The sequence below is a fragment of the Amyelois transitella genome, chromosome 4 (genome assembly GCF_032362555.1).
Source record: "Amyelois transitella isolate CPQ chromosome 4, ilAmyTran1.1, whole genome shotgun sequence".
Lineage (NCBI taxonomy): Eukaryota > Metazoa > Arthropoda > Insecta > Lepidoptera > Pyralidae > Amyelois > Amyelois transitella.
In genome coordinates this window covers 2699214-2711296 of record NC_083507.1, presented here as the reverse complement: position 1 = coordinate 2711296, position 12083 = coordinate 2699214, and the positions used below count along the sequence as shown (strand labels likewise).

The window sequence follows — 12083 nt, the reverse complement described above, 5'->3', positions numbered from 1 at the left end:
AAAACGAGAGTAAAATTTAAAGTTCGTTAATTTCTTAAAAATTTCCAAAGCATTTTTATGTTTTTAATTTTTTTTACAATGCTCAAGAAATATTTTCATCATAATGGATGTTGCAGAAAGCGACTAAGGGTAGGTATTAATTCATTGTATAAAAAGGCTTTGCCTATCCAGGATGATTGTTTATCCGTAGTAACCATGATCCAATCAGTTCACCTGCATAGGTTGCGGGGGTAAAATGAGAATTGATTCGTGTAAAAAATAATAACCTGACTTACCCAATCCGGGATCATGATCAAAAGCGCACCCCGGGCTCCTCTCTAGAGAGGTTGTAACCGAGACTAATGCCAGGAGAAAGAGTTTTCAACAAGTACCAGTACTTTTTACCTCTATGTTTACATATCTAAAGGTAAGCCAAATTCAGATGGCAAGCAAAACCGCGGACACAGCTAGTTTAAACATCAATTTCCATTCACTGGCCGACCTTCGAATTGGGGACGCCGCGTCGAACGTGTCATCCATATAAATGGAGTTTTCACACAAACTGAGTTTTCACACAAATAGCCACGAATTGAAGATTCATATGACTAAAAGCGGAAAGGGTTTCCTGACACATATTTCTTAGTTTGGTAGTATGGATCAAGTTTGAGATGTTGTTTTATAATACATCTATGTTTGGTAGCCAATAAAGCAAGGAACATTAAAATATGGTCTATATATTGTGCCCCTAGCCGAATATCGAAGTTCATGTAATGGAAGATGAGACTGGGGGGGTATAAGCATTTAGAATCGTCAATATCAATACATAGTTTCACCCACTCCAATGAGTTTTAGTAATCAAATCTTGCAAGTTGAATTTTACCCATATCAAGAGATAAGTATATAAGAAAAAGAAAATACAGAACAAAAACACGGGTTATGAGGTACAAAGGCGGACTTATCGCTAAAGCAATCTCTAGGGTGGGAAGAAATTAAAGAGTTACCGATTGAGCAAATTTTTATTTTCCTTTTTTCTTCTAACCAGCTATTTGTTTAGCTAAGTACCATATTAACATAATCTTAATCTTTGCTAATGTATGCGCTTTATAGTTCCTAAGGCATTTGATTTAATTCATCAAAATTTTATTATACAATAGAAAGGTTTTTAAATCAAGCGACTTGAAAAGTCGACTAATTCATTAATCGCCACAACAGTCTCCTTAGTTAAGCGAGGCTTTAAATATTCAGTGAAAAATGCGAGAGTGAACACTTTTAGAGTGGTCTGTAAGTATGAATATTTAATTTCTGGAGTGCTAACTTATAAATTATACTAAAAGTCTTTATGTACCTGTTATATATAACACCAAGAATCTAGTCGTAACAGAGAATAACCTGACCTTTCGCTTAGACTTCCCCGAATTAATACGAAATTGAAATCATATTATAATAAAAGAAAACAAGAAGTGGTCCTATTAAGAACTATGACATACATACTATGTATGTCATTAAGCCAAACAGCTGAACGTGGCCTATCAGACTTTTGAAAACTGTTGGCTCTGTCTTCTTCGGAATGGATATAGACGTTATTTTATGTATGTATGTATGTACATACATACTTATAATCACGCGTCTACATATTGCGGAGTAGACAGAGCCAACAGTCTTGAAAAAATAGAAAGATATGCCTTTTTTCAGCTATATGGCTGAATGATGGAATTGAGATTTTAAAAAATGAGCCTATCGCCTACAAGAAGAATCCGAAGTCAATTTAATATCAATTTTCACTTAATTCTATAAAGACCGCGGGGTCTACAAAGCCCAGCTTTTAAGGCCTCTAATGCAAAAACACTACATTTAACTGATAGAAATAAGAATTGAAAGAGTAGCAATTGTCTTATCATATTAATTTCTTTGGATATTAGGTACTATATATGTACCTTATGCATATGTTGCGGTGGATGTTTTAATAATGAAATTGATCAAAGTCTAAACATACAAGCCAATACAGGCGTTCAATTTATCTGATTGGTTCACATTCGAAACCCAGGGGATTTTCGGTGAATCTGACAAGGACTATAATATTATAGGTATATCTATCTCTTTCTCTGTCATTATTACGCACTTTAAGCTGTTGAAAAAATGGCCAAGTGTGTGTTGCGCCACGTGCAATATTGCCAATCTTAATTTCTTTTTTGCGTAAGGCAACTACTTAGGTACAAAATTTTCAATGGGATTTGTACCTATATGTATTTTGTTCTATTTCTCATAAGTTGATCGACCTGTTATGCTTACTGAACTGCTGTAAACTTCAAATTCCGCTTAAAATAAGTTTTGTTTAAGTTAAAAGTTAGCTGAGTGCGGCGGATCGGAAGGAATAGAGGCTTTTCAATGCTTGCCTATAAATACACTGATGGCTCCTACCACAAAATAAAAAAATTATATTGAAAATCTATATTATATATATAAAACTCTTCCGTTACTGAGTGACTGACTGACAGACAACGCACAGTCGAAACTACTGGTCGTAGACAGCTGAAATTTGGAATGTAGGTTCCTTGGGATATGTAGGGGAGCACTAAGAAAGGATTTTTGGAAATTCAACCCCCAAGGGGGGGAAAAGGGGTAAAAACGTTTCTATGAAAAATCTTATTCCTTGGGTTTATAAACTTGAAACTTGGCATGAACACGTACATAGGCAAGTAAATATGTTTGACATTATAAGTTTTTTCAAAATTTCCCTCCAATCGTGATTTAGGGGGTGCGATTGGGTGACTGATTTATTAACGCACAGCCGAAACCGCTCGGTATAGGAGTCTGAGATTTTGAACAGAGGTTCCTTTAGTAACATAAGTGAGCACTAAGAAGGGATTTTTGAAATATCAACCCCCAAGGGGGGGAAACCGGATAAACTGAGCCGGGGCTGCGGGAAAGTTCTAACGAGATACCGTGGCCCCGGAACGCAAAGGGCAACTGAAGGAACGAGGTGGGTTTTAGTCAGTAAAAGTCTGACACTCCCTTCCGTTCCACCCAGAGCGGGAGAGGTCATTTGATGATTTCCCATCCTTAAAAAAAAAGACTTTGTATGACAACTTTCAGTCGTCTCTTTAACATACATAATAACATACATAATTATGTACATACATGCATAACATTAATAACATCACGCCTTTAAATCCCTATTTTGTGTTAACACTACCCATACAAACAGCTAAAAGGAAACAAGTGAAGAGACGAAATTTGTCCGCATCCATTTTCACCTAAATTCTTAACGTTAATGAGATTTACTTTTTATTATCAGGTCAACCTAATAGCCTCACATGTACGTATAACTTCGTAAGAATTTTCTTTCAACTCCTAACCGTTGAGGAGTTGTACCTTCCATCATCAGCTCATTCACATGGGATTCAAATATTTGACTATCAGACGCAAATACTTAAACAGAAGGAAATCCTGTAAGGCCTCTTCGTCCTATAAATCCTGTTTTTTTTTTCTTTTGAGACGATGATTTTGTCTCGCTTTACTTTTTCTATATAGATTTGTATGTATACTAATATTATAAAGAGGAACAATCTATTTTTTTATATGTTTGTTTGTTTACACATGTAATCGATAAACTCCGAAACTACTGAATCGATTTCAAACATTCACCATTAGAAAGCTACATCATCCCTGAGTAACACAGGCTATATTTAATTCCAGTTGTAACAAGATTTCAGCCTGTGGAAGAAAAAGCCCTGTCGAGATCATTAAAAAACGCTATATATAACCGAATTACACGTGAGCGAAGCCGCGGGCGGAAAGCTAGTAATAAATAAAATATGTAAACACCTGTGATCGAACTCCTCGAAGCGACACAAAATAATGGTGTACTTCTCCACCTCACGTTTTCTCTGTGTAGTGGAACCCAGTCGCCTGTAACCAGGATTCTAGACAGAGAAATCAGGTTTTTACACAGCGCTTTCCCCGTCTGACCTTTGCAGTCTTTGCAAGACAACCTGGTTAGATGAGGACATATTATTTACGGATAATGAAAAATTGGGCAATGGATCATACATACATACATAAAATCACGCCTCTTTCTCGGAGGGGTAGGCAGAGACTAAATTTTTCCACTTGCTACGATCTCTGCATACTGCATACTCTTCATGCAAGCTCGGCGGTTTCGGGTACTCTTGACCTGACCCTTTGCCAGGACGTCGTTGCAATGGATCATATTTGTGAAATGATTAATTTTCAATTGGAGGTAACACAAGGACGTTAAAAGTACTAAAAATCAAGAGGAAGATATATCCTAAGACATTTTTTTATTTAGGCAGACAGCGAGTCGTTAAGACTATGCCAAACCATCTCACAATATACTAACATTGTATAGCGGATATACTAACTTTGAATACCAAAATTGCAATCGAAGACACTATATTATGTTATACGAGTTATTTTAATATTCAGTCTTCGTAGTCCATAAGTAGGGGATCGACTGAATGAAAAACCATATTTTACCAACAGAATCAACGGTATGGAAATTTATGCCTCATTGTGCCACAATCACAAAAGCCTTCAATTATTTCTGGCGAAAGCAAATTTAATGTTGTCCTGATATTAATGAGATTCCACATCAGTACAATATAATAAGGTAGTTCTATTTGCGCTATAATTTAAATTTAAATTTATTATGAAGCGTGTTGCTGATGAGTTTCTGTCAGCATTTACCGAAGCATGTTGCTGATAATACCTAATGTACAAAAACAATAAATAAATGTAGATTTTTTTTTATCAGATGAATAATATAAACACATGAATTTTAATCAAAGTTATAAATAAATAAACGTTATTTTAACCTTACATAGTAATATTACGCTGCGTGATTTTTATATGAAAAATTGTTATTTGCGCACCTTGGAAGTGTCAATTTCTAGGGTCAAACCTATGCTTTGCTGTAGACAGGGCCAATAGCCTCGAAAATACTGAAGTGCCACGTTCAGCTGGAAAATAAGCATTATCAGACTTAAACTATGTAATAGCTATATATGTTACTAAAAGGCGTACATGACTGGCTTTGACATAAGTACTAACAACTGCCACAAAAAAATTCAAAGGGGTGTCGGAATGTTGAATATTGTTTGTCAAACAAAACCGATACAGACTTCATAAACCAAAGTTAAATCATCATTTGGTCAATAAACCTGTTTATCTACAGACTTGGATAACTTTTTAAATTTGTTAATGAAAGGACATGAAACAAACTGGACTATATTATTTAAAATGATAGGTAAATAAATAAACAACTTTAGCAAGATGGCTAAAACTTATCGCAGCGTAATTGCATTAATAAAAGTAAAGGTTTTCTTTCGAAAAATAGTAAGGAATTTTGCAAATTAAAAGAGATTAAGCAAAGTTTTAAGGCATTATTTATTTTTTCGATTACGTATACAGCTTATATGTATTTAAGCCTACGCGTAGGTATAAGCAAGTTATTATGTTTATGTGTAAACAAACGGTAGTATTTATTTATTTGTTTGAGATATATTTTCTTCCGATATTGTGTTCGGATACAATTTACTATATTTTCTATACTTACATAAAATGTTTGTATATATTTTAATAGGTATTTTGATGCTATTCTATTGTTTCTTATTACATGTAGGTAAGAAAAATATAATAGAATTCCACCAAAATTACACGATTATGTAAATAAAAAGGACATACAAAAATGCAAGAGTATGAATTTTATTTTAGTTTTTGTATTAAAAATATCTGAACGCAACACACGCTTGAAGTTCTAACGAGTTGAATGCATTAATTAAGTATTTATGATTCTTATTTTGAGAAAGTTAAAGATCATATTTAAAGAACCGAGTTAACAATAGGTTGTAAGTATTGTCAGTTTGATATTAAAATCTATTTGCAATTAAGTCGGTTGTAATGATAACGACGACAGAAGCATCAGACCTCGAATAAATAAGTCGCGTCTGTCATTTGCCGACAGCCGATGAGATCAAGCCATTTTATCTTGGTAATGTATCCGATTATATGACCAAGTGACAACCCCGTCATGTTTTACTTTTTTTTATCAAGATTATTTGGCCTATGACATAAATACTGTTATCTAAGTATAGTTACGCGTTGTCTTGTTTTTGTTTTTTTTATTTTTCTTTTGAATAATGTCTAGAGGGAGACGCTTGCTGTTTGGTTTTACAGAAGTTACCTTGAAACAGAGACATACAAAAGCATTTCCAACAACTGTGCGAAGCATGAGTGATAAATTTAGGCTGCCACCGCGCTATGGAACCGGTGAGAAAAGTGTGTGGTAAGTGGAAATTAAAGTTTTTAACCGACTTTCGAAAAAGAAGGTTTCATGTTCAACACTATGAAACTTTTGAGTTTCAGTTTTTTATAATTATAATATTAACATACATAATTTACCTATTTATAGTAAAAATTCTTGTTTATTATCTTATTTTGTTTTTCATCCTTTTTAAGTATAGAATTTCGTAGTACCTAAGTAGGTAAGTAAAATTATTAATTTTTGAATAATTGAAACAGTAAGATGCCTAAAGTACAACTATACATACTTCAAGCCTGTCTATTAAAATGTTAATTGAGAATTCCGAAGACTTTGTGCCACTTGTTCTTAATTTTGTAGTACTGAGGTAAGTAAGTCTGTTTGTAAATTTTTTTGTCGCATACGAGTATAAAAAAAACATAATACAATACACTAGAAACAGTACCTAATAGTAATTAATACAGTAAGTAGGTTAATTAGCTACAGTCTATTTAGTCGTGGTTAATACAAAATTATTATGCATTCATAATGTTAAGATAAATGTTATCTTATCAATAACAAAGTACCTACCTAGTTACTACCTACTTAATTAAACCTACTCTTTCGCCGCCGTTAAAAAAAGGTTGTTCTCAGATTAACTTGTATCATATGTATGTTTGTCCGCGATTATCTCGCGTTTCGGGGCGAATGTCTTTGTTAGGTACACTTAGGATAAGGTTTAAGAAATTTAACCAACTAAAAAAAGGAGGATATTGATCGGAAGTGGTTCTTTTTTATAACAAGCTTATTTTACTTAGATGAATGATAGAAAATGGCAACTTATAGGGATAATAACAAATAACGATAATATATTAAATTAGCTGTTGCTCGCTACTTCGTCTGTATTAAATCTCTATAAGAAACATACATAAAATCATTCCTTTTCCAGATGGATAGGCAAATAGGTTTCGCGTGATTTTGACCTGACCTTTTTCGAGGACGTCCCCTATTTGATCAAGGTTTTGTTTTAAAAGCCACCATTGAAAATGTAGGTAGTATAATAATCATATGCATAATTAGAAGTAGGTATATAGTAACAAGAAATTATTTGATTCCTATGGTATCGAGTATTAAGGTTATAGAAAAGTTTCATTGATTTTTATTCACACGGTAGGTATATGAGTTAGGAACGTAGACCGCGGAAAGTTTTTTTAACTAAATTTTGATAGCCAACCATAAAATTATAATTAAATCATTGTGCCCTGTGGTTTCCGGCGCTGTAGGATAGAACTCCCATATATTTTCCATGGATGTCGTAAAAGGCGACTAAGGGAAAGGCGTTTATTCTTTGAGATTCTTCTTGTAGACGATGGGCTTCCGTCATGAAGCCATACAGCCTAACATACAAACATACATATAGTCACGTATAGGTATACCCCTTAATCCAAACAGCTTTAAGTGGCCTTAATTTATTTATTTAAATTTTATCCACGTATAATGTACAACAGGTGCCTTTCAGTCTGTTCAAAACTGTTGGCCCTATCTACTCCGCAAGGTATATAGACGTGATCAGAATCAAATCATACACAAATTATTTTTGAAAGTAATGTAATTATTTTGATCAAAGCCATCAATTTTCAGGGTTGAATACATCCAACTGGTAGCAGAAGTAAAGCCAAAGCTGAACCTTGGGCAAGGGTTTCCAGACTTCCCTGCCCCGAGCCATGTCCCGAAGGCTTTAGCAGAAGTCACCACTTCGGATGACCCTCTACTAAATCAGTATACCAGAGGATTTGTAAGTATACTTCAAACATTAAACTGGTCTTCTTGATCCTGGCACTAATCCTGGTTACACCCTCACCTTTCTGGAGAGAAGCAAAGTACAACCAGTTGTGCCTTCCTTTCCATCTCAATAGACCTTGAGATAGAAAAAGAGAGAAAATAAAACATACCTAATCGTGCACGCATATCAATTTTCGTGAAAAACTCTGCTTTAATTTAATATTATAATCTCTTTCAGGGTCATCCAAGACTGGTACAAAACTTATCCAAACTGTATTCCCCATTGATCGGCAGGCAAATAGACCCTATGAATGAAATATTGGTGACTGCTGGGGCATACGGTGCCCTTTATTCGGCCATTTTAGGTAAATGTCTATGGAAAGGAATGAAATAATGGAGTCAGATTTGTATGTCTATGCTTTCTCTTTCTCATGTCGCGCTTTCCCGGTCGCACCGCAGCAGTTAGCTTCAAAACTCAGTGCCCATTAAAGACATCATTCACCCTACGTTAGTACCAATTGCGACCTCGCAAGGTCAAAGTTAAAATCGATTAAAAGTTTTGCAAAGATTTAACGGTCCACTTCCTGTCTGCTGCCTTGGGTAATTAAGTCGTTTTATTGTCTCTTACTATTCTTCTACTTTTTTTTCCAGCACGGGTTGGCGTAATCTCCATAATAATATAGAAGACCTACTATTGACTCTCTAAAAAGAACGGCGTAAAAGTAAACCATCATGTCTCGGTACAAAAAAATTTGTGTAAAAAAAATAAATTTACCGTCTACAATTTCAGGCCACGTGGAAGATGGAGACGAGGTAATTGTCATTGAACCATTCTTCGACTGCTACGAAGCTATGATCAAATGTGCCGGTGGCGTCCCAAAGTTCATTGCTTTGAAACCGGTAAGCACAACAGAGTTGATTTTCTTTTAGTAACCGCACAAGAACAATTGGTTTCTGTTTGTGTTTCTCTGTAGAATATCATAAAATAAAAAATATTTATTTGCAATCGTCACGTATTTGCCTAGTATTGTAGTCTTTTTTTCCTCTTCTAAGTCGTAAGAGGCGACTAAGGGGACCAAAGGCTTATTTGGGATTCTTATTTCAGGCGATGGGCTAGCAACCTGTCACTATTTGAATCTCAATTCTATCCTAAAGCTAAACTGCTGAACGTGGCCTATCGGTATCCTTGTATAACATCGTTAATCTAGTTACAAAAACTAATAGGGACTACAAAAATTCTTCCAGAATAAAATACACGAGGACATGACGGCAGCAGATTGGGTGTTGGACTACAAAGAGTTGGAGTCCCTATTCAGTGATCGCACGAAGATGTTCATCCTGAACACGCCTCACAATCCCCTGGGGAAGGTATTCACCAGGCAGGAGTTGGAGAAGATAGCAGACCTGTGCAAGAAGTACAACGTGCTGTGTTTGTCGGACGAAGTGTATGAGTGGATGGTGTTTGAACCATTTCAGCATATTCGCATAGGTAAGACAGGACAAAATGTGAATGAAAAGCTGATAAGCTTTTATGACTTCTGGACATTCTGAAACTATAACCCGTTTTTTCCTTTGTCTAGAATCCTGTAAATGAACGCCACACTTACCACAGCCTAAAAGTTACGCCAAATAACCACACAAATAATGTTTGTTTTTGTGTGGTTCTGTGATCTAAAACTTAACCCTGTGATCAACTGATTAGGACATATTTTGTTTGCTTTCAAAGCAACTTTCTTCTCCATGGTTATTGAGACCATCAATTAGCATAACTTGTTCACATCAAACCGGCATTTCTTAAACCTTTCTGTCTGTACTAAGTCCTGCAGACTGCAGCAGCGATAATATGTACTTACTCGGCCTTTTTTCCTTTACTTACCAGTTTCCACAAAATATGACCTTCCTATTTTCTTACAAATAATACTGCCGCTTATTTTACAGCAACATTACCAGACATGTGGGAGCGCACCATCACAATCGGCTCAGCCGGAAAAACGTTCTCCGTCACCGGCTGGAAGGTCGGCTGGGCGTACGGCCCGGCCAACCTGCTTCGGAACTTACAAGTCGTTCACCAAAATTGTATATATACTCACTGTACTCCCGTTCAGGTATGACACGTTTATCGATACACATTCTTTAAACAATCCCAACAATGAGGTTGTCAATGTGACCAAATCTTTTTAATGTTCCCAGAGTAATGTTTCGCTACCTGTTCTCCAACTTCTTTATGCTATCCCTTCTCTTTCCAATGAAAGAGAAGAACTTAGAAGAAGTTTCTTAAAACACAATTGTTTCAAGAAACTTCTTCTAAGTTCCTGAAACTGACATCATCATACTTCTGGCGTAAATTTTAGTTGCGACCTCTCTGGATAGGAACGTGGTTCACCCATGACTAGGTCCCGGGATTAAGTTAGTCAGGTTTCTGAACGAAGCATCTCACGTCTCACCTACGCCACTTTCCAAGGAAAGTTACAAGTAACTACAATGCCAGTATATTCACAGGAAGCAATCGCCCGCTCCTTAGAATTCGAAATGGCCAGATGGAAAACTCCAGAGTGCTACATGTTCTCGATAGCTAAGGAACTGACGTCGAAGCGGGACATGCTGAACCGGATACTGAAGGATAACGGGTTTATAACCACACCCCCTGATGGAGGATACTTCATACTGGCTGACTGGACTAAATTAGGTGAGAACTTTCATAACTACAGAACAACTAAGTATATAAGCAGTCGAATCTTGATTAAGTACTTCTCTTGAAGTTTGCCCTAATTGCTTCTTTCCTGAGGATGAACGCTACTTCTGATTATAGGTTATTAGAGTAGGTACCTATCTATCTAAATCTTTATGATCCTGGCGTTAATTCTGATGGCATCCGCCTGTGACCTTGACAGGGTTAGTACCCTATCAAGGTCACAGGCGGAGTTTATTACCTACTATTTGCTACTGAATTGGTCCTTGATACTGAATTGGGTAATTTAGGTTTTTACACGAAGCGACTCGCGCCTGTCCTCCGCAACCTTTTAAGGTGAATCTACAAAATATATGCATCGTCTTATCAGCAAGTCTCCAAAAATATCCACTATGTCCAAACTATGCATACCTACATCCATCTATAAATAAGTAATATATTCCTTATGTAGTTTAGTACGGTTAATTTTAGAATTTACCTACATTAATATAATTACAGGAAACAAATTAGATCTGAGCACTGAAAAAGACGAATTCAAAGATTATAGATTCACGAAGAAATTTGCAAAGGAAGCTGGCATTCTCGCCATTCCAATGTCGGCTTTCTATTCTAAGGAGCATAAAAACCTCGGAGAAAATTACGCTCGATTTTGCTTTATAAAGGTGAGCTTCTAAGAATCATAAGTGTTCCTAAAAAAAACATTAGAGTTTTACCTATGTAAATAAGTAAGTAGTTAGGGCAATAGTTAAATCTATTTTGTGAATAGAACATGTACATTTAGATAAAAGATAATAATTGACATCACTTACATACATGACATTTTTTTTTTATTTACAGAAAGATGAAAATCTAGCCTTAGCTGAAAAGTTGCTTCAAGAGTGGAAACGACGTTAGATTACGACGATAGGTACCTACTTACTGTATTTTAATAACTACATAAAAAGTTAAAAGAAAAAGTTAAACTCGTACAGCATCTGATTCCTAGGTTGACGAAGAAAGGTCCTGTCAGAAGAGTTTTTTTATGATCCTCGATACTTACAAATTTAGAAGTTGCAATGACAGTTATTTCAGTAGATTTTTCTTTCTTTATTTGAAAACGTTCTTATTGTGAGTAAAATATTTCCTAGTACTGTAATGTTTAATATTTAATTAAGAAGATATGAAAGTAAAATAGATTGTCCAACCGATTTTTTTTATTGTTTACTTATTTATCCTAATGGTAAAACCTGACTAAACCAATCCAAGATCCATGGTCAAAAGGCAAACCACGGGCTCCTCTCCAGAGTGGCGAGGATGCAACAAGGACTAAAGCCAGGAGGAAGAAACAGATGTAGTTATTGTCGAGGAAGCCGTTTGTATATTCTAATTGCTTTT

General features: G+C 35.6%; 1 protein-coding gene across 3 annotated transcripts; it reads left to right on the top strand.

Moving 5' to 3' along the window:
- Positions 1–5883: 5883 nt before the first annotated feature.
- Positions 5884–11896, top strand: LOC106129329 (kynurenine aminotransferase). 3 transcript variants are annotated; one of them, XM_013327856.2, is made up of 10 exons: positions 5884–5989; positions 6175–6283; positions 7880–8033; positions 8259–8385; positions 8811–8920; positions 9266–9509; positions 9959–10125; positions 10520–10706; positions 11208–11371; positions 11547–11896. In XM_013327856.2, the coding sequence occupies exons 2-10, from the start codon at positions 6228–6230 to the stop codon at positions 11601–11603; spliced, it is 1266 nt and encodes a 421-aa protein (XP_013183310.1). In that variant the 5' UTR covers positions 5884–5989; positions 6175–6227; the 3' UTR covers positions 11604–11896. The 3 variants fall into 3 exon arrangements, with proteins under 3 accessions (XP_013183310.1, XP_013183311.1, XP_060810549.1); XM_013327857.2 differs by having other exon boundaries at positions 5885–5989; positions 6146–6283; XM_060954566.1 differs by having other exon boundaries at positions 5936–6086.
- The last annotated feature ends 187 nt before the right edge of the window (positions 11897–12083 follow it).

Excerpts from the sequence above, each read along its gene's own strand:
- LOC106129329 (XM_013327856.2), top strand. The coding sequence starts at position 6,228 with ATGAGTGATAAATTTAGGCTGCCACCGCGCTATGGAACCGGTGAGAAA. Across the intron at positions 6,284-7,879 it reads ACCGGTGAGAAAAGTGTGTG|GGTTGAATACATCCAACTGG; the intron begins GTAAGTGGAAAT and ends ATCAATTTTCAG. Across the intron at positions 8,034-8,258 it reads ATCAGTATACCAGAGGATTT|GGTCATCCAAGACTGGTACA; the intron begins GTAAGTATACTT and ends AATCTCTTTCAG.